At 32.9% G+C, this 27,557-nt stretch overlaps 1 protein-coding gene across 2 annotated transcripts; it reads left to right on the top strand.

Annotated features, from left to right (window-relative positions):
- LOC129234414 (chromobox protein homolog 3-like) lies at nt 1-27,557 on the top strand. Of its 2 annotated transcripts, none has more exons than XM_054868412.1 (5): nt 1-83; nt 2,147-2,272; nt 14,339-14,492; nt 22,420-22,514; nt 25,635-27,557. In XM_054868412.1, the coding sequence occupies exons 2-5, from the start codon at nt 2,148-2,150 to the stop codon at nt 25,792-25,794; spliced, it is 534 nt and encodes a 177-aa protein (XP_054724387.1). In that variant the 5' UTR covers nt 1-83; nt 2,147; the 3' UTR covers nt 25,795-27,557. The 2 variants fall into 2 exon arrangements, with proteins under 2 accessions (XP_054724387.1, XP_054724386.1); XM_054868411.1 differs by having other exon boundaries at nt 14,339-14,498.

Genomic DNA, 27,557 nt, shown 5'->3' with positions numbered 1-27,557 from the left:
GCGCGCGGAAACGAGTGATTTTAGCTTCAGCGCGGGAGCGGATTCGTATAAGAAGTTTCCCTTTCGGTGTTGCATATATTGAAGTAATTTTTTAATGCATGTATTTATTTCTAGTAAAAAAAGTTTCGTGAATTAATCTTGTTTAATTTTACCAAAAAGATCATTCATTATAATAACAAAATTAACTGGGGAAAATTTTTTTGTCATTAAGAAAGTCATTTTTAAACATGTGAACTAATATTTCTTTTTTGTTTGTTTTTTAATAATTTTTTTTCAAACGTTAATTTCTTTGCTGTGTTAGTCATGTCAGTTTTTTATTGTTATTGTTACTTATTCTCTTTTATTTTTCTGAAATATTTTTGAAGCTTCTTTTGATTGCATATTTTTTAAAAATCATGCTCGTTTTGCTCGAATTAAAAACTAAGTTGGAAATGAATCCTCTCTGATTCATTTGGGATTAATTCCAATGCATGATGTGTTGCAATGCTCAAAAGGTATGGCCTCCTCTCATTTCTCATCCTCCCTCAATGCCTTCGTAATTTCAGTAAACATTTTGTTTGCTAGCCTCCTCACTTTTTTTTGAAAAAAAACGGCACTTTATTTGATGGATTTCAGAATACGTTGGAAAAAAATCCTGTGATTTACCTCAATCTTCATTTGAGTCATGATTTTTAAAACGTTTCAGGATAATTATCCAGATCAGTCAGAGACACCCTTTATTATGCCTGATACAGTGAAATTACGTTGCAAGTTTCAAGCGCTAGTAAAAAGAAACTATGAATTAAAACTGCAGACAAAAAAAAAATCTGTAATACAGTGAAACCTGTGTAAGTGGACCATTTGCGGTGCACTACTTCAGTTTTCAACTTACAGAGGTTGATTTATATGATAAGGGCTGATTCCGTGCCTGAAAAAAAGCGGTAAACTTAGGCAGGTGGTCAACTTCACAGATTTTACTGTATTAGAAAAAATGTTATTTGGTACACTAATTAGTGAAGAAATATAATTCTACATTGTTTTTAAACTGTTTTCAACAGATAAGACTATAACTTTTGCAGCATCTTCAATGACCTCGTTTCCTTCATCTACAAAAGTTTCTTCGTTGTCTAAATCACGATTATGAAAAAATGTGCTCCTTCAATGCACAGCAAGTTAAAACACTCATATTGAGCTCAAAATTCATTTAATGCACTAAAAGTGGAGCACTTTGAGCACCCAAAATTTTTCTTAGCTTTTTTTCGCATCAAATTTTATTTTAGTGAATTTTTGAGAAACTACTCTTTCATTAAAGGGGAAAAAATTTTACCTTATCCTAATGGCAAATAAAACAGGATTAAATTCTTATTTCATTTTAACACATTTTGTTGTATTTTTGGTATTTATGTTAATGAGCTTTTCCTGTATTACAATGAGAGATTTTACTTATGACCTCTTTTGAATTTTGTGTGCTTATTTTAACCCTGGAGAAGTCGTGTTTCCTTCTGTTATGCTAGTGCTTGCGCTTTGGTCTTTTCCCCGCCGTAGCGATCCGTGAGACAAAAGCAGAAGAAAGGAAGTGCCAGGGAGAAAATGACACCTGACTAGGATGGCGCACTGTTGTTCTAAATGACCAACATACATTTCCAAAATCTGTGCAGCCTTGAAATACCGAATAAAATTCTCAGAACTAAGTGTGTGGGCTGGGGAGAGTCTGACCTTCAGCTACACAGATGGGCCCCATTATTAGAATAAGGGGTGATGGGATATAGCGGAATATCTGACAAAGGGCGGGGAATCGACCAAAGCACAACTTCTCTAGGTTAATAACACTAGAACCCCTTCTAAAACTAAAAGCTGGATTTGCCATTAATAAATATAAGCTATTAAATTTACAACATCCTAAAAAATTTCTTGCTCACTTAATATCAAGATGGTTAATAGCAACGTGAGTTCTGATGCTCTTGAACCATCTCTGGCCACTTGAGTTTTGAGCCAAGCAATACAGCTTTTTCTAGTTGCCATGTTTATTTTTAAAATAGCAGCAGTCCAAAATTTAGTCAGATAAGGTAATATTAACCCAGAATGCTTTTCCATATTGAATGATTAACAAAATTGTAAGTAAGCACAGTTATATATGAAATATATTGAAGTGGAATAATTTTCCCAGGATGAGCTCAAAAAAGGTTAAAAAGGAAGTTCAAGAAGAAGAGGAATTTGTTGTTGAGAAGATTTTAGATAAAAGAATCACCAACAACAAAAATGAATACTTTTTGAAGTGGAAAGGATATCCAGAGTAAGTATTTTTCATCGTGTAATTTGAATCAATACCAGAGGCATATCCAGAAATATTTGAAAGAGCGGCTAAGTTTCAATGATCAGCATTACACCTCCAATATAAAACTAGTATGTTGTGGCCATCACGAAACTTTCTTCTATATCTTTCTTGTGAATTCTGATCAATCCCTATGCTTGAAAAGAATGCAATATTCCCAGCAAAAAAAAAAAAAAATGACGACCGTCCGAATTCCTGAATTCCCGCAAAAGCAAAGCAAAGAACGACTTGAAAGTTATTTTAAAAGCCTTGCTTGAATTAATTAGATGTTTTATTTGTTAACAAACATAAAATGGCAACAGTTATTAATTTTAAATCATTGCGATAACATTTCCGATTATCTCCCAAAAATTAAAATCACGTGAAATAAGCAGACGAGAATATTGTAATTTATCTTTCTTATTGTTGCATTTATAAAGCTATTTTTATTAACACAAAAAAAAAAAAAAAATCAGACCCCCATGGAGCGATTGGCGCCAAAATTGAAACAACGCCTATTTACAAATAGATTCACATTTATTCCAAATTTCATCCAGAACGTAGCATTACTTCTTGAGAAATGGCACTCACAATGAAAAAAAAAGAACATTCGATTGCGCCACCCCCTTTTCAGTTTTTGACACCAAAATAAAATCAGCTCTTATACCCACTAAAGTCTACTTGCCGATAAATTTTTCTTTCATTCCGTTCATTATTTCTTGAGATACAGCAGTCACAATTGACGACAAAAAACGTTCTATAGCTCAACCCCCGTTTGAGTTATTGCCACCAAAATTGAATCAGCACCTGTTCCTGTTAATGGCAACATATGGTCCAAATTTTGTTTGATTCCGCCAGTTACTTCCTGAGGAATAGCAAGCACGCGTAACTCAAAAAACGTCCCATTGCTCCACCCCCCTTGGAGGAATTCGCGCCAAAAACCAATGGGCACAAGTTCACATAGGGGCACATATGTGTACCAAATTTCGTTCGATTTCGTGCGGTAGTTTTTGCTGTAGAGCGGCCACAAAAAACTGGTCACACACAGACGTGACACACACACATACATACACACACACATACACACAGACAGACAGACATTTTCCAAAAATAGTCGAAATGGACTCAGCGCACCTCAAAACGTTCGAATCCGTCAAAATTCGAAATTCGAAAATTTGCACGAATCCAATACTTTCTTCTATATATTAGATATAGAAGAAAGTAAAAAAGTATCAGTTAAGCAGGGGTGCCCCCATCTCCTCAAGAGGGATTGTGCACCCCCTCATATGCTTCGGAGCCCCCCCCCCCCCTCCTACCCTAAATTTTCAATGGCATAACCTGTGCCATGGATCATATTCCTCAAATTTTTGTCAAGATTCATATTTCTTTAGGCCAATGGTGTATGGGTCATTCCACGTCAAATCAACCCAAAAAATGAGATTTTGACACCCATAGTCTCGGATTTTGAGGAAACTTGGCATACTTGTTTCTATTATGGATGTAAGAAAGAATGTAATTTTTTTTTTTTGCTGTATCTCGAACGGTTTAGATTTTATGGAATGTTAAAGTTTTCTGAATTTTACGATTTTTCCCGATGGCGTGCGTGAAAACTAATTCGCATTTATGCAGAAAATAAATTATAACTTCCCTGTTTACCAACCAATATTGTTGAAATTTTTTTTAAATAAACCTGATTATCCAAGGATTACAGAAAAAATACAATTTCATCAATAATTATCAATAAAAAAATAAGAAAAATTCCTAAAGTACAATTTATTAAGTTTTTTTGAGAAAGTTGGGAGCTATACTTAAAATGAGATATCTCCAAATGGGTAGTAAATAATCCCTCCATTTTTTTTTTATTTATTTCTAATCTAAAAGATGTATTTTATCACGTAAAAAAATAATTTAGGTGGTTTTTACACTCCTTCATTTCAACAAGGGGCACAAAACATTTTTTAAGATAGCTGCATGAAGAAAAAAAAACATTAACACCAGCCTTGCTCTCAAAGGGTAAAAATCTGACTACTATTATGCAATTTTGTCTGGAGCATACCTTTATATTGAATATACAACTTATAAATGGTAAAAATTACATTTAAAAATTTTGATTGCAAAATTAAATGTTGTAATGAACATTCGATGAGCACGTTCATTGTAATGAAAATCGCAATCTTTAAAAACTTACCTCAAGGAACATGCATAATATTAAATACTCTTTTAATTGCAGATAGGGGAACTTGTATTTTCAAAAATTGAGTTGATTGTTTTCATAAAGTTTTGAGAAAATTGGTAAGTTCTTCCAGTTGTTGTTTTGGGGGACTCCACAACTGCAAGGACATGAGCAATAGGGACTGCACAAATATCCTCCCTATTTGGCCAGAAAAATGATGGCGAAGGTGCATGAGGATGCATAAAATTTACAGTAACATCTTTTTCTTCTTCATTTACCTCATTCACCATCAGGGTTGGCAAGTTTTTGCCGGGGGCGGAAAAAACCATGGAAAAAACCACGGTTTTTACCGCCTGGTAAAAATAGATTTTTGCCAAAAATAGATTTTGTGTTAACAACTTACGGAGTTTTTTTTCCTTTTATATAGAAGTAACTGCATGAAATGATTTTGATAAAATTTTAATTTAATTATTTCCATAGTTTAAAAAAAATTAAGGTTTAACTTACTTTTAAAGTTATGGAGCATTTTTACTTCTAAATTTTTAAACATTAACATAAAACTTTAGTTTGTAACATCTAAGACAAATAATTAACTTACAATGAAAATATAATTAGCTTGTTTATTATAGCATTTTTTACAGAATACTAAATATCTATATAAAGTATACTTAATCAAGATACAACTGTAAAATAAAAGAAAAAAAAGTAATTAAAAAGCAAAATACACATTTCTTTAAATATAAATATCACTTAAATCATCATAGTCTATACCATCTTCATCAAAACCTATTTGTTGTTTAAGCATGGCATAGCAATAAAGTAGTTTCGTGAGAGAAGCAACTGACAAACGGTTTCGTATTTTTGATTGTATAAAAGGAAAATTTGAGAAACATCTCTCTATTGCAGCAGAACTTGCAGGACACATTTGAAGAGTTGCGACTAGTGTGCAGAAATCTTTAGGTATTGTACTGCATGTAAATGCATTATTTCCTTACTGAGGAAAAGTTAATATTTTTCTGTATTCAAGTAAATATTCTGTTATTAATTAAATAGGTTAAAAATCTTAGTGGGATGAAAAAAAGTGATTAATTAAATATATGTATATATAATTAGAATTCAATCTTTTTATTAATTTACTAAGCTTAAGTAAATTCTTTGTTTTAGCATTGAAGGAATTGGCTCATTCTGAAGAAAATTGTTTTAGCAAACATTTAAAATCTTAAGTTTTGCAATGCCAACATTTCTTTTTTATTTATTTTTCACCTTATAAATTAGAAGTAACATGGTGAGACATAGTTAAAATATTAAAGTGCATTATTTATATTATATTGTCACTATTTCTTGATTAACAATATAATGCTACTTTATTTGCAATTAGGTTTTTGCCGTTTTTTTTTTCATTTTTGCCATGGTTTTTTCCACTGTCCCGGCAAAAATACCTTTTTGCCGGCAAAAAACCCAACCCTGTTCACCATGCCAAAATAACACAAATTGTCATATATACTTGCGAAAAAGCACCTAGAATACAACTGTTCTATTTTCACAATTGAAGTTTGCTGTTTGTTGTAGAGATTGAAAGTGAGAGCTGGTTTTTTATCACTACTAATTCTTCTTGCTTCAATGTTTCCCAAATTATCCAATGGTCGAAAATTGTGGAACATTCTTGTTCCGGGAAGAGTTTCTACTGATTTAAATAGACTTTCTAAAGTCTGGCGAGTTAAATCGACTTCCTGTTTAGAAATTAATTGGAAGTGAATATTTTTGAAGCTAGTTTTGCAAAACTCAAAAAGATCATTTGTGGTTAATACTTCTTTGCCTAGCTCTTGTTGATAACTGTTTTCTGGCTCCACATTTGACAGTACCCCCTATTCCGTCACATTCCGTTTTTCCATGACTAGTTGCGTGGAATGACCACTGAGCTTTTAGTTGAAAGTCATTCTCGTGCATGCACAAATTTATAAAATTGAACTTGTTTTTGTACTGCCCAGCACATCCATCACTGAAGTAGTGAACAATCCTGATTTGAGGGTGTTTCTCTTTGATGAATGCTATTACTATTTCCTGAATCTTTATGCACCATAGCTACATCATGTTTTAGGTTTATGCAAATGTTCATGGTTTAGGATATTATGCAAAGTGATGAAATATTTTTTTCATTACTTGGACCTTTGCAATGGATCATAACAGGATGAATAGTACATGACTGTGAGGTCCAATGGTACAGGCCGAGGAGTCAGTCACCTTTCTCACCTTTAGTCACCTTTTGGAAATTTGGTTACTTTTAGTCACCTTTTGCAACTTTTGTCACCTTTCTCACCTTTTTTAAAATGCGTCTTAGGAATTTTTTTTTAAATAATTAAATCTTTGAAAAGTATCTGAATGGTAGCTTTAACCGTGAAATTAGTTTAAAAAATAGCCTTAAATATGCCCCCCCCCCACCTTGTTGTTGTTTAAGAAAAATAGCTATGCTATCGGGAAATTTTTTTATCGCTTGCAATTGCACCCTATGAGCAGAACCAGTCTTTCTATCCCTTCTACAGATGGACTTGCTCCTTATTTTCGGGAATGTATGTTAAAAGAAGCATGTTTATCCCATTATACTTTGAGCTTTGATGAAACTACCAATGTCAAAGACAAAAAAGAACTGCAACGAACAACAAAATATCGGTCTGAAAGCCAATGTTGCATCACAACAAGGCACCTCAAAACTTTCTTCTTGGGCAAGGCAGTTGGTGAAATTTCGATTGAGAAGCAATCTGAAGCACTTACCGAGAATAATTATCCATGAATAAATGTCTCATGCTTTCCTTTGGATGGTCCTTATGTTAATAAAAAGGTTTTTAGGTTGTTTGACACCATTATCCTTGAGACACGAGAAAAAGCCTAATAAATATTGGTACTTGCGGTATTCATACAATGCATAATGCGTATGTCAAAGCATTGCAGTGGCATGCATTAGGTGAAGAAGCATCTGAACTTCTTCTTAGTTTTTATAGCTATTTTGATGGTTGGCCTTCCCGTTATGAAGACTTCGACGAAGTTCAAGCTCAACTAAATACACCTCATCACAAGTTCCTGAAACACACAACTACCCATTGGCTTACTCTTGGACCTGCAGCAAACAGACTACTGGAACAGTGGGGTGCTCTTCAGTATTATTTTTTTAAACATGTGCCTTTGAAAAAGAATTCAGCTATGCAATGCAGGTCATATAAAGCTGTTGCAAATGTTTTAAAAAGGCCTTCTATAAAAGCTGAGCTGCATTTTATCTTTTCATCTGCTGATTTGTTTATGCAGTTCACGAAACGCTTTCAATGCCAAGCGCCTATGATACACAAATTGTACCAAGAAATAGAGACCATTGTTCAAACTTTTATGGCTCGAGTTATAAAAGCCTCTGTCATAAAGAAAGTTGATTTTTCAAACGTAGACACGGATAAACTGTTTGCAGTTGGTAACATACTACCTCTTGAAGATCTCGTTGTTAGTGGATAGGTGACAGATGAACTGTCAAAACTGAAAGAAAATGAAAAGGTTATGTTTTTAAGAGGTGTTAAAAAGCATTGTGTGACTGCATGCAAGTATGTAACAGAAAAAAGTTGCATATCAAACGGGTTACTGAAAAGTTTCAAATTTTTGGATCCAAAAGAGAGAAGTAAATCTAGAAGCTGTAAGGATTTGATAAAGATTACCAAAATCATGCCTTTTAATGTTCCACTTGATAGGTTGCAAGATGAATGGAAACTTTTTCAGCTGGAAAAAGATGATGAAGCATCCGAAAACAAAACCATTGATATCCACTGGCAGCAGCACATTTCAAAAAAAGACTCAACTTCCAATGTTCTGAAGTTTCCCAATGTTTCTAAGGTGATAAAAGCTTCACTTGCATTATCACATGGTTAATGCTGACATTGAAAGACTGTTTTCCATTTCAAAGCATCTTTTTGGTGAAAATAAGACAGCAAGGACTGAAAAATTTTTAAACAGCATACTTACAGTTAAAGACGCTGTAAAAGAATATCCTCATTTGCTTTCTTTACCAATAGGTCCAGAAATGATTAAATGTGCACAACAAGCACACGCAAATTACACAACATACATGGAGGAATGTAAAAGGAAAAAGGATTTGGAATTGAAACACAAGCAAGAAGAAGAGCAAAAAAGAAAGGATTGTGAAGAAGAAACTAAGAAAATGGAAAAAAAATTAAAACGTATTGAAAGTGAAACTGTAGAAATCTTTACAAAACGCATTTAGGCTATTTTGGTGAAAGTCAGTAAAAAGAGATAATCCTTTTCTGTTTTTTGAGTTCTTAACAAATTGCTTTTGGTCACCTTTTAGTCAATTTTTTTGTCACCTTTTAGTCACCTTTGTTTTCAAATTTGTCACCTTTCTCACTTTTTTCAAAGGCCATCAGCAGTCCTCGGCCTGAATGGTAACCTTGAGCTTCATCTTGTATTGTAAAACCATAATTTTCGCTAAAATCCATTGATATTACAGCAATGTATGATGAAACAGTTTCTTTTAAATTTTTGAAAAATGAAGTTTGCGATTTGGCTATGAATGCATGTGGAATCAATTTGTTCAATTTTTCAACCAATATATCAATGAATTCTGTCACTGAGCTTGAACATCTTATCATTTCAGTACGATCTGTAGTAACCCACTGGCTGTGGGTTAACAAGTTCTTCATTTTCATAATTTTCGAATTTAGACTCTAAAAACTGGATTAGGTTGGTTTTTGATGGGCAGTCATCACAATGTCGCAGCATGCATTCTCTTTTTGTGTCCTGGCAAACAATGAAAGACATAAGTTTTTTATAATCTTCTACCACTCCCGCCCCCTTAATTAGCAAAATTACATTTTGGTGAATTGTGCATACACACACTGTGTGCCACTAGCACCAGCCAAAACACACCACTTTGGTCTTAATGAACAGAACTTGGACAAACCTATCTTCATATTTGGGTATTCTATTTTAAATTTTAAATACAGTTACCTGAGGTTACACAAAATTAAGCGTTTTCTTTCGTAAACATTTTTTCGAACACTCACAACATCCTTCATTCCAGGCAGAATTCTAGAATGTTCGCTACTTTGATAAAACTGTTCTACTAATTGAATAGTTTCAGAACTTAACATTTTCCCCCGTCTTGGCTCCGGTTCTGCTAAAAAACCTTTATCTTTAAACAGTTTTTGTGCTTTGCGAACTGTGTAATTAGAAGCATTGAAAGTCTGTATTATTTTCCTTTTTGGCCACATCAATGCAGCTGGAATTGTCAACATTTTTTTTTTTTTTTTTTTGAGCATTGCTTAAGTCTTTCTTAATAATGGAAATAAGTTGATCTAGATCTTTGGATTTTTGAATAATATCTTTTTCTGTGACATCTTTTTCTTCTGGCAAATTAACTTCAAGAATATTTTGAATTTTTTCTTTTACAGTTTCATGCACTCTCTGTAGCTTTTCTTTGCCATAAGATGGTTTGCTGTGTTCTCCAAGTGCATGTAATTTCACTGGGGAGCATCCAATATCATGCAAAGAAGAATTCAGTTCCTCGATTTGTCTTTTTTTTTTTGTAATTTTTTTAACTCATTAAGATTTAATCCATCATCTTCTTCTTCTGAGGAATTTCTGCTTTCACTGGTTTTTTCAATATCGTCAGAAAATTCATTCAATTGAGAAAACTTGTTCCTGCAATTCGCACAAAGCTTCTGTCCTGGTTTCACTTGAAATCCTTTTGCTGAAATAGTCCTACTTAGTTCTAAAGTTACAATGTGAAGTCCTTTCTGAATTGAAGATTTGTGTCTTTCAAAAGGCTCACAACAACACTTTTGTAAAAATTCATACTTTTGCAAATACACACATTGATGATGAAGACAAATAGTTTTTAACTGATTGCTTGCACCTGTTCTTATTTTCAATAAAGTTAACTCAGATTCAGAGAGGTTTTTAGTACTCTTTGTGTCCTTTTTCTTGACAAAACTCAACAAATGACAATCACTATGCTTAACTTCTCCAACGCTACATGTCTCCATTTTTAGTTTACAGCCATGCAAAATCAAAATTTTACTAGCAATTTTTTTTTAAACGACAATATTAGAACAAAAACTTTTCACTTCTAATTACAACTAAAAAGACTGTAATTGGAAATAAGAATCAGTTAAAGTATTAAACTCAATCATATGTGTTACTCAAGCAACAGCTTTTGAATGACTGACTGGTTAAAGTTTGTAGTTCTGTTTCTATGATGATTTCATGTGTGGGAAACCCTAAGTGCAACTGCACAATCTCCAATCATATAATATGTGGTATGAACTTGTATATTTTACACAAGTTAAGGCCATATGTTCTGTTTCAAAAAGACCTAACTTTTTCAGACAAGTTTCATGTATGAGCTCTCAAGGGAGGGGAGGGGCTCAATGAGCCTCTCAAGAGGTTTGTGCAGCTACTTTGTTTATTTTCATTCATCACTTGGAAGTGTAGGAGGAAGGGAGGGGGAGCTCTTATTTATTACTTGATGAATAAAGATGAATGACAGTGGATTATCCTGGTTGATCACTTTTTTTTCATTCTTTCTTTTTTTTTGGCTTAACATTTTGGTTATGAAGTTCCCAGAGAAGTTAGTTGAAACAATTTCTATCTTTAAAGATTAAAAAAATGATGAAGGAAGGGGAAAATTACAAAGGTGATTTTTAAATGTGATAAAATGAATTTTTAAGATCATAAATAGAAGAAAAAAAGGGGGGGGGGGATATTGTCAGCTCAATTTTTGAAAGTATTAGCTCACTTATCTGCAGTTAAAAGATTTTTAACATTATGTATGTTCCTTGAGGTAAGTTGATGATTTTCATTGCAATAAACATGTTCATCGGATGTTCATCATTGCACCTAATTTTTGTAATCACAAGTTTTAAATGTAAATTTTAACCATTTATGTGTTGTATATTCAATCTAATTTTTCATCCAGACAAAATTGCATAATAGTAGTCAGATTTTTACCCTTTGAGAGCAAGGCTGGTGTTAATGTTTTTTTTCTTCATGCAGCTATCTTAAAAAATGTTTTGTGCCCCTTGTTGAAATGAAGGAGTGTAAAAACCACCTAATTTTTTTTATGTGATAAAATACATCTTTTAGATCAGAAATTAAAAAAAAATGGAGGAATTATTTACTACCCATTTGGAGATACAGTACAGAACCTTTTATCCGGGAACCAAAAAACTGGGAAACCAGAAAACCGGCAACCTTTTGCCGATTTTCGCACCATTTTTTAAAAAAACGCATTTTCGGCAATTTTTGAAAAACTAAGCATTTTTTTCGAAATATCTAAAAGAAAATGAGCAGTTTTTTAATAAATACCATATGACACATCTATAACTCAGGAAAATGTTTACAAAAATGAACTTCAAAGGGTTGTCTTTAACGCAGGGGAAAATTTCCGGAATATTTTCTTGAACTAAAAAGTACACACGTAAGTCTGAAATTTTTGTGTTTTATTCCAACTAAAAACTAAAGAAATAAATATTGTCACATTATAATGCAATATTTTATTGAGTGGCCTTTAATTAAAACAGTTTAGAGCGGAAGTGACGTCGCAAAAGCGCGTGAAACGCCGCGATTCTGGAGTTTTCCGGATAGTTGATGGTGGAATCTAGAAATCGTTAAACGCAAAACTGTAAAAAGACTGCAGGAACTCACAAATTAAATTTCAATTGGTATTAACTTAATGCAAAAGCAATAGTTATCAATAATCGCTGATGCCAAACCTTTTACAATAAAGTGAAGAAAAAAAAACGCATTCATGAAAACAAAAATTCTCTCATACACTATCGTAGAAGAATCGCACATTTAAGTTCAAAAACTTGTTTCTTGCCCTTCCCTTCATTCTCTTTCATTTTAAAACATCGAAAATTGGTGTTTTTCTTTCCTTTTCAAAATGAGTATGAGGGTCTCAGGTCTTATTAAACTTAAGGTTTTTGGTGTTTAAATTATTCTCTCACTAGTAGACTGGTCCCAGAGCCTGTTGCTGGTCGTCACTTTTGTATTTGTATAAGCATTTCTGAACTGTTTTCTTCTTATTTTGATAGGTATTACTATTTATTATAGTAATTTAAGTTTTATAAACAATCGGCCAAAAACTCTTTTTAGCAATCCAGAAAACCGGGAAATTCAGATATCCGGGATAGCTATGGTCCTGAACTTCCCGGATAATTGGTTCTCTACTGTATCTCATTTTAAGTATAGCTCCCAACTTTCTCAAAAAAACTTAATAAATTGTACTTTAGGAATTTTTCTTATTTTTTTTACTGATAATTATTGATGAAATTGTATTTTTTCTGTAATCCTTGGATAATCAGGTTTATTAAAAAAAATTTCAACAATATTGGTTGGTAAACAGGGAAGTTATAATTTATTTTCTGCATAAATGCGAATTAGTTTTCACGCGCGTCATCGGCAAAAATCGTAAAATTCAGAAAACTTTGACATTCCATAAAATCTAAACCGTTCGAGATACAGCAAAAAATTTTTGCATTCTCTCATAACTTTATAAAAGGAACAATTGTGCCGAATTTCACCAAAATCTGAGACTATGGGTGTCATGACTGGGTTGAAGTGACATGGATTGACCCGTATCTAAAAATTGAAGTTTAATAATAATCAGAATTAATTCATGAGATAGGGGGACCCCTTTGATCCTCCCCTGAATCTACCCTTGATTGATACTCATTTTATGTGGCACTCAAAAATCCCTAAAATTATTGGTGTTACTAAATTTTCAAAACTTAAAGGTATAAAAGCCCTGCAGCTGCTCAAAATTTAAATTATATCTAAGAAACCCCTGATAGTCTAAGTGTTTTAATTAGCAGCCCTGATTTATTCATTCCAACAAATGTTAATAGAAAGAAAAAAGAAGGTAATACTCCCCCCACTCCCTGATACAATTAGCTGGTGATATGAATATATTCAAGGATGTAACTAGAGGGGGACAGACAGCGTATGCTATGGGCACCAGATTGCTGAGGTGCTTAACCTTCTCAGTGTGTTTTTAGATATTTTTGCTTGACAGAAGGAAAAAAATTAGCATGTTGTCAGTATGAATTAAAAATGAATCATAGGTTTGAGAAAAAGAGAGTAATAAGTAGTATGAATATATCTTTCACAGATGCCGCAATAATAGCTATTTTATCTGTATCTAAGAACACTCCACTCTGCTGGAGCTGCATTTTTCTACGAACCAGCTAAAGCAGGGGTTCTACTACAATCACATTTTCTCAAAATGCAAAAATACATGCTAAATTACAAAAATGCAAGACTTGTGCTTTTTCGCTCTATTAAAAAAAGAAAAAAATCTGCACAATCCAAAAGAGCTTGCGATATTCAGCTTAATCTTTTTAGAAATCTTTGGAAAGATACTTGCCTTACTATTAAGTTTAGCAACAATACTTAGGGCAATATCTCCCTCCAATAAACGCATTATTGTGAGGATGGGATTTGTACAATCTTAAAAATTAAACTTGTACTTTCTCAGTGGTAAATAAAATTCTAATCCTTTTAATTTGAAATTTGATTTTGAATTTTGTTTTCAACTGGAGATGAAACACACTGGGGCATTTAGAAACTCATGTGAACGTATTCATAAAGTTAAGATATTTAAACATTTTGTAAAAGCTATATTTTCTATTTTTTGCTGAAAAACTTTTGAATTCAGCTTAAACTCTGAACTAAATTCACCACCTTGAAAAGTGGTCTTTAGTTAGAGGAAAGTTTGAGAAGGGGGAGTTCTCCTATTTTTTGTAGCTTATTTCATCCTTATATAATGTTATGATTTTTCGTATAAAGTGTACTGAGGCATTTTATTTCAAATATTCTTTTTATAGTTCTGAAAACACCTGGGAGCCTGAGGAAAATTTAGACTGTCCCGAGATGATTGAAGAATTTGAAAACCAGCTGAAGAAAAAGAAAGATTCATCCTCTTCTGACAAAAAGAGGAGAATAAATGGAGAATCATCTGAAGCTCCACCCAAGAAAAAGGTAGAGGTGTGTATGATGCATTTAAAAAAGCACACCACCTGCGTTCATTAGGTTTAGATAAATTGCATTTTCTATAGACATGTACACTTTTTCGGCACTTCTTCATTTGAAACCAGTATGGTCAAATGCAACCTGATATGCTTAGGTAAAAGATAACAATAGTGAGCAAACTAGTTTAGGATATTAATACGTTAAAAAAATATTAGGCAGTTATTTTTATTGCTGAAAAGTATTTTTAACTCGCCAAGCACATAGTTAATTAGGCGACGAACTTTTCATATCATGGACCATGACCAGGCTACACTCAATAGGTCGTTTCGACTTACCGAGCATTTTCAAGCAGTCCCAAACTTACAGTGATGGCAAAAAACCTTCACATTGAGACTGGACACAGTTCTAATTTTAACTTATTTCAAGACATTCTTCTAGCTTAATATTCATAAGATATTAATCCACTAAACTTAGTGGATAATCACATTTATAGATAAACCTTTAGGGTGTTTTCTGTTTTTACTTCCTTTTACATAGTAAAGGAAGTATTGTACAGCAGACCCTCCTTTTGCGAGGGTTTATTTTACGTGGTTTCGATTATACTCGGTTTAAGATTTGACACCTTTATTTTGTTTTACGCTGATGAGTTTCGGTTTTATGCGGATGCAGCAATGAAAACATATAATTTTCCCCTCTTTCAAAATCCAAACTTCTACAGATTGCAGATTTCACGTAAAAAACTGCATTTTGGCATGCTAATAATCGAACTTGGGCCACTGGAGACATTTTATACGATTGGTTCCAAATCTCTTTCCAGAAGTTAAGTTATTAAATTCACACAGTTCAGAACTCACTGGAAGAAGAGCTTTTAAGGAGCGACAAAAGAGGACAAAACCAACGAGGATACTGACATCGATGACACACAACCAAAAGCTTTCACATTGAAAATTTTGAGCCATTCTTAGACAATAGAAATGATCTTTCTGATTTGTTGTGAAGGAAGATTCTATGATTCAAATGATCATGAATGCGTTAATGCTGTGGAAAGAACTATAGGGAAAAATTCTTAATGACTGCTGTAAGACTTTCATAGCCAGCTCCTCTTTATAAACAGAACACGAAATTAATTTAAGTTTTCTTTATGCATGTTGTGCGTAAAAGTCTATACAAGTACACATTAAACTTATTATACAATTAGTCGAACATCCACCGTCTTCATTAATGGCAACTGGGGGGACGTTAAATATGCTTGCTGTTACAAAGTCCGCCAAGTGAAACGATACCTCTGGGGGGGTGCTGGACCAGGGATTGCTCGGTTTCTGGTCTGGTTCAAAAAATCAGAGCTGTCTTCAGGGTCCCATCCAACTGGCTAAGCCACAAATAGTGCTAGGTATGGGGGATTCTGGAGTGAAAAGTAGGTAGTAGTATTGCAGTCAAACCTCGTTAACACGAACTTGACGGGAACATGAAAATTTTTTGTTCTAACCGATTTCCACGTTTATCTGATTTTTAGTAAACAGACAGAAAGTTATGCTTTTGATACTCAGAAAATGTAGAAACTGAAGTACATTAATACAAAAATGCATACATTAGCATATATATTTATTGTTTAAGTAAGAAACTTATAGTAAATCAAATAAACCAGCAATAAACAAAATTTGTCAAAATGGAGTAATAATATTTTTTCTAAAAACATTAATTAAAAAGAAAATTGTATAGATTTTTGCTTCAATGCTTAGAAGTAACAGCTTTTTACACATACACACACACAAAAGTATCTATTTCTTTCAAACAATTTAACACCCAAAACCAGGCTTGGAGTTGATTATGAGAAAATGTAATCGATTATGATTACCAGCTCGAAAAATAGGTGATTACAATTATGATTACGATTATAATCCTCTGCCAAAACGTAATTACGATTACAGCAACGATTAGATTATGTCAAAAATGTAATAGATTACAATTACGATGTGCTGATTACGATTTTGATTACGATTACAGACTCGTGAGAGGAAAATACATGCGCACATATACTATATTATTCTCATTATTATTTTGCGGCAACAATGTCATAGTTAAAAAATTATGATTTTTGATTGTGCTTTTAAACGCTACATAACTATTTTGACCATATATCCTGCCAGGGGCAGCAAATAGGGGGGTCAAGAGGGGGCGGTTGCACCCCCAAATTTTTCACTGAGAAAAATAAAAAATGGGTAAATTCAATTTAGATATAGAAAATCATTTGCCTGCATTTTCAGAACAGAAAAAACTGATGGAGAAGAATGGTTTGCCTTAACTAAAGAAGAAATTTCTTCATATGGATTAAATATTTCAAAATTGTGTAATCTATGTTATGATGGCGCATCTTGTATGAGATGCCCGTATAGTGTGGAGACTGCGCAATTTTTACACGTAAAATCCACGTCATTTTACATAAATTTAATGCTCATGATTAATGTTTAGCTAGTAAGTGTTCAGTAATTACCGGTACTGGAAACACATTTTAGCAACTCGATACATATGTATTATATGCTTTCATAGAAACGTTTTGTAAAGATATGCTATTTTTGAGAAACTTCCCACATCAAAAGTTACTTTCACATCAACAACAAATATATTTTGGGGCTCTTAACTTGACAATCTCAGTGTGACACAAATGGTATTCAAGAGTTAAACCTATAAAAACTCCCTGGAAGAATTACTGGAAAGCGACCTTCTCAAAGATAGAAAATATAATGTTATTTTAATATATGTGACTTTGTTTGAATTTTTGTTTATTTTATTTCCTGCGGAGCGTTTTCTGAACAATGCTACACTGAATCATAAAAATTTCAATCTCAATTATTGGATTGACAATTGAAACTCTTAGTAATTTTTGCACTAATGCATACTTGAACCAAGTGTGGAACTTTGTGTGACAAAACTTTCTATAACAATTTTTACTGTATGACAATGTAGAAGAGGTGACAAAACCCACATGAAGTTGTAGTCAAAATATTGAATTAATATTTTGAATAAAATAATCAACTCAGTTTTTCAAGAAATTGAGGCAGGATTTGATGAGATACATTTCTTTTCGGTCTTATGTAGGTTAGTCTGTTGGTTATAGAAACCGAAGAAGAAAATATTACACTAGTACACTAGCGCAACCAGAAATTCCTTCTGAGGGGGTTTTTTGATCAAAAATACCTTCTGGAGAGTTTTTTTTTTTTTTTTGATGAAAAATATCTTTTGAAGGGTATTTTTTGATGAAAATCACCTTCTGAAGCGGAGCTTTTGATCAAAACAGTCCCTTCATATGCATAAACTACTACATTAGAATTTGCGTTTACGTTAAAACCAATGGCTCTAGGGGTGTTTCCCCCCCCCCCTTCGCTGTGCCACTGCACTTATAAGAAAAATTCAGAGTATGAGGGAAGAGGAATTGTTTTGTGAATTACGACTATACTTTTCGATGACGCAAAATAAATACTAGCCCAATTTAGAAAGCTTTCTTGATTATTTGAAAAAGAGATATCTGAAGGAAGTGTGTTTTTTAACATAACTTTCTTGCTTCCATTGTTTTTTGTCTCTTTCAATCTGGTCAGTCATTTTAAAAATGATTTGTGTCTCAGGAGGTTACAGAAATACTTTCGAACCGCAATGTGGCAAGCGAGACTTTCATCTTTAGCTATACTGGAAAAAAAGCAAAACACTGGATATTGATTAAATATAGTTACAAAATTTTCTGTACTTCCTGACCCCAAGAATAGCAGACTAAAAACTACTATCGAGATATTTTGTGAGTACAAAATAAATTTAAAGCTCTGGTCGGAAAAAAATTTATAGTTCTTAACAAACCTAATTATTCTCAACGTTAAAACCATTTTATTATTCTTCCCTGTTAACCAATATTTAATTTATACCGTACTGAGAAAATTCATGTTCAAGTAGCTCGACCCCCCAAACGAAATGCTGAAATGCCGCCCCTGTATCCTGCACAGGTAATTAGGTGTCCCATATCCAAATGACTTGCCTCATTATAATGCATTTTGTACATGATTTAAATTTTCATTATTATTTTTCATACAACCAATACAGTTTCTTAAATTTATATACTATATTTCTACATTCTATTCTCTACAATTTGCTATAATATTACTTAATTCAACCTATTTTTTGAAAAAAAACTCTTTGTATTTAATTTTGCAAAACATGCATAGTATTAAAATATATTCAAATAGTATAAATAAATGATAAGAAAAAAAATTTTCAAAACAAATACTGCAATCAAGACAATTTTTTATTGCATTTTAATAATACCAATGCTTTAAATGTATCATGTTTCATCCTAATTCTCTGTGAGGTATAAAACTTTCAGGCAATACTGAATAACTGCTCAACTGGTGCAGATGATGCACAAATTGACAAGTACTTGGGAGCAATTTTGCTCAGTAATGGGTATACATGAATATTGGATCCCCAGTATTCTAGGGGATCAATATTATGCCTATTTGGTGCGCTAGTTTCATACGCATTTATTTCCCTTTCAATTTTCTCCTGTATTAAGGAATTATTATTTTTGTAAGCGCTGACTGGTTTTTCTAAAAATGCAAACAATTTCCCTTTTTTTGCAGGCTGTTTTGGTGACACATCTTTTGTGTCCTTATCTTCTGATTCAATGCAAATGTTATGACAGTCTTTGTTAGACATTATTTCTTCCTTGATAATTTCTTTTATTTTATTTTTTGTGCTTGAATCGTACCAGTTGCATTTGAGCCTTGGGTCTAAAAATGAAGCCACTTGAAACACTTCCGATTCTTCATAGTGACTCATTCTAGAAGTTAGTGCTGACAACAGCTTTTTTACTGTCGTATTAGAGTATTGCAAATTTTTGGTCAGGAGGTCCTCAAGATGGTGCTTGAACACTCTTAAAGCAATATAATTGGAAAGCACTTTACAAAGTAAAAATGAGTATAATAAGTTTTCCTATGATTTCCAGGCAATATTTTTCCCCCACATACATAAGCATTTTATAATGATATTTTTATATCTCAGTTTCAAAAACAAATGTTTTTACAAAGGTTAAAACAAATGTTTTTAAAATCTTTAAATGCAAACTTTTTTCTCCTATATACCTATTAAAAAGTATCAGCATTGAAATATAAAGCATAAATTTAAGATTAAATTAGATGTGAAAATATTTTGAAAAATCACTTACCAGAGTGATGTCATCACAAAAATCAAAGAACCGCTAAGATAGTGCGTGTGAATGAGCACTGAAGTGCAAATCCAAATTCGCTCTTCTTTTGACAAAATTCCTCCTCTTCCGCCAATGAAAGTAAAAAAAAAACACCAAAGGCATAAAACTGTTTTTTTAGAACTTTGTCGAAACGAAAACATGTGTTTGTACAGCACTGTTGATATTGTACTCTTTCCGAGGCGGTAGCTCCGCTTGTTTGTCTGTCATTCACAGATGAAAAGGAATATTGATGACCAATCCAACTTGGGGACGCGTTCCTGTCAATGACACCTACAGGGTACAAAACCCACTAAGATGCGGCATGTTTATGACCCTTCGCCAACGAGCCCTTTTAACAGCAGGGCCTAAAGGTTCTGCTGTCTAGTCCTTTGTACGTTTCTATTGAAGTCTTATCTTTTCCTCAGTCCAGATCCCATCGTCTGCATAGCATTGTAGAAACGCAACTTGAAAGTTTTCACTTTCAGCAAGTCGGGATTATACGATTATGGAGCAAAATTACGATTATCTAAACTTAGATTACAATTACGATTATGCAAAAAACACTTGATTAAAATTACGATTACAAGATTACGAGTGTCCCATTGACAGATTATGATTACAATTACACAAAAATGTAATCATGCAGATTACGATTACATAATCAGCGATTACTCCAAGCCTGCCCAAAACACATTCTCCTTCTATATTAAGATTCATTGCGTAGTTTGTAATACCACCCTCTCATCATTTAGTTATTAAAATTTTTGCTCCAAGATAAGGATCTTCTTCATTGTCTCTTTCAATTTCACTTAAATTTTTCTTTTGAGATTCAATAACTGTATCTTGATCCGTCCTTACATCTGATGTTAAGGCTTCATCATCTATTTTTACATATTCTTCAAAACAAAGGCGGCCTCTTTTAACAGCCTTTTCCAAAACTGAAGAAGTTGTTTCTTCATCTAGCTCTTCTTAGACAGTTTTCTACAATCTTTCAAACCCTCCATGATGAAAGCATTTCGACTTGTAGATTGTTTCACTGTTCCCTGTTCATTTTTCAAGTATTACATGACATTTGATAGATCATCAGGGAATTCACGTTTACTGTTAAAACAGTCTGTCTTTTCAGACCATTTCTTTGCGATAACATTTTTATTTTGTTTTTATTTTTTTAAATTTACAGTCAAACCTCCCAATAGCAAACAACGTCAGGATCAAAGTTTTTGTCCGTTAACGCGGAGTGTCTGCTATTGGAGAGTGAATTTATGATGGCATTTTAATTTTGTATTTTAAACCTATACGTACAAAATATAGTTCTAAATTAAATTAATGAGTATTGCTTATATAAGTGAACTTAACTAATAAGTTAATAATACGCTGAATCTTTCGGGAAAATAAAATAGGAAGATATTTGTGTAAAATGTTTCCTCTAGCTGAACAGAACCAGTCAAACACAATGGAATCAATTTTGTTGATTTTCAGCACCTTTTTTGTTTTAGATTGTAGCAAAATGTAGCACAATCAGCTACTTTTCACTTAATCTGGCAATACAGTGCCTATTCCTCATCAGCATCTGATGGGAAAAGACGTGGAACTGAAGCTTGTCTCCTAAAATCTAGTAGGAGGGGGGGGGGGGGGAGTGCCGTTAAGTTGCACAAGAGAATTTTTTCTATCCCATGCAAACTGATAAAGCAAGGAACTGTGTAAAAGGAGAGATTTTTTTCTTCTGCTTTTTGCCGGAATTTCGTGCATGAAATGAAAGCAAAATTTTCATAAGCTTCGACTAAAAAATTTGACTTGAAAGGCTCCTGTTTTCAGAGAAAAGGGGGTGTTAACCCTTTTATCGGTACTGGTTAGCCCCAGAACATCGTAAAGGAGTAGAAAAAATGCTTGCCACAAATGCAGTGCTGAGCAAAAGCTTACCAGACACAGAAAAATAAAACGAAACTCGGCTGATTTACTGTCCACTATCAGGAGTGTCCACTAACGAGGCGTGAAATACATTATACCCTTATCTTGAGGGTCTGGGGATTCAAAAACTGTCCTCTATCTGGGAGTGTCCATTAAGGGAGGTTTGACTATTTCTTTCACAAGCTTATTTTCTTTCTTTCGTCTTAATTTGAATTTTGTGCAAATCATCTTCATCTTAAACAATTGATTTAACACTAATTTTTAGCTTTATCTGACAGGGAATGACATTTACATTTTACTCGGAGAAAAGGAAAAATTTGCTAAATCGGAAATTTGTTAAACGGGTTTGTTAAATCGAGGTCCGACTGTATGTTATTACTATTGTATAAATACAAATTACTATTGCAAATATGTAGTTATTTCTTAACTGAAATCTGTAACCTTCTTTTTTACTAAAGACAAATCTTAGTTTTTTATTGTGTATTTCTATAAATCTAATTTGGTTATACATTAACATGTTTTCATTATTTTGATTTCAAAAAAATATATATTTTAGCTATATTTATCTTATTTTTCAATGAAAAAACTTTGTAAACAGTAATTTTTCTTTGTATGCTCACCATATATGGGTTTCACAACAATCATAATGACATTCCAACTTTTTGTGCATAGCATGCTCCGTCGAGCTACACAAGTCCTGTTCGCTTAAACAGACCAGCCGGTTGTTGGGACCGAAATGTTCCAATCTCAATGTGACCTTATTAACCGGAATCCACTGTATTAACAAATTTCTCATTACAGGAGGAGCGCCCAAGGGGTTTTGATAGAGGTCTTGATCCTGAGAAGATAATTGGTGCAACAGATTCTAGTGGAGAACTCATGTTCTTGATTAAATGGTATTTATATTAGATTGCATCATGAATAATGTTTGTAATTTTAAAAACTTTGGCGGAAAAAAAAAATATGCAAAGGAATTGTGGTTTATTCTCTTGTATATCAATGGCCTTGGTTGAAATTTTTACAAAGGGTGAGGTCTTTGCGTAACAGACGTCATTGAATGGGGAATCGCATTTTTAGGGGGGGGGGGGAGATGCCCATATTTAAATCATCTGCACATTAAAATTTTCTTCCTTTAAATAATTTTCAAAAACCATGCAAGCTTATTTTCGGTTTTCTAAGAAAATTGATGTTTCCCAGAAAACTGGAAATCCTAATATATGCTACCCTAATTCCGAAACCTATGTTTAATAAGTCATATCAAGTAAAATATCAGGTCTTGAACAAGCAAGATGTAACTCCGCTAGTTCCGATATCATTTCGAAAGAAAACGTAATCGGTATTTCCTTTCAATTGTTGAAATTGAAAGACATGCAAACGGCTTTACTTCTCAAACTCGGTAACTAACCTACAATGTCGGAAGTTCTCAGATTCACAGAGTTATCATCCAATCAAATGAGTGTCTTTTTTGAATTCTATCTGAATATCTGAATGCAACAAGTGAATTCTCTTACGGCAACCCTGTTGGCTTTAAATACAGCGCGGTGCTGCATTCCATGTCTACAAAACGCTCGTAGCACCAAAACTGGTTGGATACAATTTTTTTGGTTCTGCAAAGCACGAAAATACTCAAATTTTGCATGTGATCAAGTCAACGGAAAAAGGCATGAAAATCCGTAAAACTTCTGGGAAAGCTAGAGGAATTGGCAGGCATGATCCGCTCATTAACCACAAAGAATTATGAATGAATATGTATTTTTAAAGTCGTTATTTCAATTAGTTCTTAATTAAGTCTGGGTCTTCGATATATCAAACAGATTGAAATCTAAATATTTCACCACGGTAATAAATATATTGATATATTATGGTATATTACCCAGCCCTAGTTTTAAAACAGTTTAAAAGAGTAATATGGCACTAGAAAAGTAATAAGTATACTGAAATGTTTTAATTCTTTTATAAATATCTCTAATATATGCACAACTTTCACATTCATATAACTGAAATAAGATGGGTACGAAACCACGTCAGGAACACCATTTGTAAAGGGGCAAGTTGGATAGAGCTCTGCTTGTCCAGGTGATCCCTCTTAATTTACCATGCAGCTGAAGTATGTCTACTCTATTCATTAACCCCTTCGGGACGGCAGTCCGCAGAAGATGGTGCTCCCTCAGGACGGCAGCTGTTACACAGGGACTGTGCGCACAGGCCGGAGCAATTTCTCCCACTAAGCCTAATACGCAATTTCGGAAAGTACTCATACATAATAATGGATAAAATGTGTACTTTAAGCAGAAATGAAACCATTTTTTAATATATGATAAAATATATCAAAATTTCAATCATAACAAAAAATTGGATGAAAATAATTGATATTTAACAATAAAAATGCAAAATATATTGTTTTTTACAATAACTAAAAGTACCAAAATTAAACAATATATTTTCTACAAAACAGGGAAAATGTTTGCGCTTAATATTATGAAATACTTGAAGAATATTGTAACAATTAATATTTTAAAGCCGCATGAAAAATTTCAAAGCGCAGATAAATGCGTATTGAGCATTTTACACTCATTCGTAGTGTTAAGTCTTTTATTCTGCTTTTAGCAAATTACATATCTCCTTCTAAGTTCTTTGCCTTTTTTTTCAGCGTATCATTTTCGAAAGTAACTACTGTATGAAGAATTCTAACAAAAATAATTTAGTTGTTTCAATGTGGCCCAAAAGATCCATAGATGGATCAGTCATAAATTAAGATATTTCCTCCTCAGGAAGATAAAACGTGTTTACCATGGCTACCAAATGAACATAAAAGTAAAACCCCTTGCTAGAATATCTCCACTCCATTCCCATTATAAATGGAACCGAAACTAGAAAGAGCCACTTCAAAATGAGTATACGTTTCCCTTCTCACTTGTGAGTACATGTTTATATTTTCTCTCAGGAAATCCAATAAATCACAGACACTTGACAGATCCCATTCTGACATCAGACAGAGAAATACTAATGCAGGAGAGCAATCATTTGTACGGAACATGGATAAGTAACACCATCTAATTGTAAACATTTCGTTCCAAATCCAAAATGCAGAAAAGCGTCGTTGGGCACGCTGCATACTACTTACCGTAATGCACGGATGCATTTTTCGTCTCTGAAGAACCAACCACCTAGCGCTGACGCAAAGACTCGTCGTTCGTCCCGAATGGGTTAAAGTATATGTAGCATGTGATTTAATATTAGTACTATTTAAAAAAATATTGGAAGACTTTTTTAGATACTATTTTTGTTGTTTGTTGACTATTTAAGAACCATAATTCAGTGGCAGCCTTGTGATTAGCATCTGTGTAGCCTTGGCAATGCTACAAGGTTATGCTTGCCCCAACTAAGTTATGAGCCTGGTTTTGAAGTTTTTAAAAATTTAGATTGATGGGAGGCCAAAAGAGGTATGAGGATTAGAGAGTGGCACTCTTAAAATTGATTTTTTGCCCCTTTTTTTCCCCAATATCAAACTATATGTTATTTGATTTTCACAACATTTATTAAGTGACCTCTAAAAAATGTAGAATGAGGGCTAGAAAATCAAGATGGATGACCCACCATAGATTCCCCTCTTCCAATAAAAATTTCCATTCTTAAGAAGTTCATTTATTAGAAGAATTTAGCTTTATTTTTCTTAAACTAAATTAATCTGTCTGCAAAAAGTCATTTCTCGATTCAATGCTAATTGAAAGCTGTTAATTGATGTAAAATTAAAATGGGAGGGGTAAAACATCTTTACTTTTGGAAGTGAGGGGGTAGTTGCACCTTGTACAGCGGCCTAGGATTCCAACACTGTGCTTCAAATACAAATATGTTTCTCAGAAATTTTTAAAAAAAATATATTGTACTTAAATTTCTGTTCTTTTTATGGAGTAATTTCAAAAAGAAACTGCTTTAGTTGACTCCAATTGGGTGCTTGCATTGTACAATTAAATAGTTTAAATAGGTCATGTAAATCGCCACTTTCATCTTCACAGGAAAAACTGTGATGAAGCTGATCTGGTTCCCTCTAAAATAGCAAACATTAAGTGCCCTCAAGTAGTGATCCAATTTTATGAAGAGAGACTCACATGGCATACTGGAAATTCTTGTGAAGATGATGATGATGCCAACAAAGATGCAGCTGCCAAAAAGTAGCCAAGAAAATATGACTATTTTTAACCTAAGGTTTTTACTATTATGTTACACTTGTACATACTTATTATGATATTTTGTTGTATATACTTCCTATTTTATCATCTGCAATACTCTGTATAAACTGCCCTCTCCCTTTCATGCGTATTGAAGTAGCAACTAGCTTGTCTTTCAGTCTTGAATTTCAGTACAATTTATCCTTCTATCAATGATGAAAAACTTCAAGTGATACTTAAAGTGTATTTGCAATGACAACGTTAAATAAATAAAATTTGGAACAGAGCGATATCAGAAATATATTAAAAACAAATTAATATATTAAAGTTTGAATCTATTATAGATTCTATTACACATGTAATTGAATGTGATAATGTTGTGCAAAAATGTTGAAAATGTTAAGCATTTGAAAATAATGCATTTTGATTTATTAAATGCTTTTTTGAATTATGTCATGCTCATAATGTGAAATCTCTTAAAGAAAACTTTCATTGAAAAGGAATAAATAAATGCTTGGTTCAGTCTTGTTCTATAATGAACAGATTATATAAATCTGAACACTTTTGTTTGGTGCCATGGGTGTTCAGAACAGGGAGAGAATCTTCTATACTATGTATTTTCCTTATTTTTATTTCAGAATCTACATTTTGCTGTTACAAAATAATTTGTGGAAAAAAAATATATATATAGTGAATTAATTGCTCAATCTTAATTTTTTTTAAAAATTATTATTAATAATTCCCCATGAAGAATATTTGGCCAAAAACTAATCCTTATTGTACTAAATAAGAGAAACAACATTTTGTCTATTATCTATTATTTAAACTTGAGTTGCATCTAAGACTATCACCTAAAAAGCCTTATTTTCACAACTCTTGGATCAATGTTAATCTACAAAAAAAATACCTGTCAACACTAAGAAATGAGCATTATAATATTGTATTTTAATTTTAAGAGTTATTTATTTAAAAAATTGGTTGACTGGTACTTTTGAGAAGGACACTGGTGATGATTTTAGAGACTTTCAGCATTCTGCTGCACCATTTATGTTGGAATTTCTTAAGTGAAAGAAATAAGCTTGGAAGGTTGTTTATTTAAAGGCTCTTTTTGAAAAACAACATATTTTACTTTTGTAGGAAGTTCATTTCTTCTTTTCCCATTTTCTTGTACAGGTACTAACTTATTTTAATCTAGTGTTTAATAGTTAACTGGCACAGAAGCAGCCATAGGTTGTGTGTACATAATTACCATTGTAATATTCTTAGCTTCAAACAAAATTAAAGAAAAACTAGAGAGTAGAGAAATGTACTGTGGTATTTTGCTTGAAACATATGTTTTTTAATCAAGTAAAATTATTCAAATCCTTGGATAAAAACACAAATCTGGCAAGCTTTTACCATTTACATTTAATTAAAAATTTTACAACAGGAAGTTCATGCAATCTTCTACAGTTGTGGCAAGGCTAACTTGGTATGATGCTAGTGATGTAATCGGATTTTCTGTAGCCTCTACAATGCTGCCATGTTAGCTTTACCTCAACTATAGGTGTCGTCTGAATCGCTAAATCCTGTGGAATATTTTGTATCTAAAGCTCCTATGGAAGCCTCCCTATGCCTATAGAAGCAGCCATAACTTCCTTTGTGAATTGGTATTCATGTTTGTAAATTGTGCAATTAAAAAAAGTTTCTAATGAGAAACATAAGAATGAATGTAAGTGTAATACTTGTATTTAGGAAAGTTCATCCTAATAAAAGTTTCTTTTTCAGTTA

This window comes from Uloborus diversus, chromosome 1 (genome assembly GCF_026930045.1).
Source record: "Uloborus diversus isolate 005 chromosome 1, Udiv.v.3.1, whole genome shotgun sequence".
Taxonomy (NCBI): domain Eukaryota; kingdom Metazoa; phylum Arthropoda; class Arachnida; order Araneae; family Uloboridae; genus Uloborus; species Uloborus diversus.
Note: the sequence above shows the minus strand (reverse complement) of the source record. Positions and strands in the feature narration are given on the sequence as shown.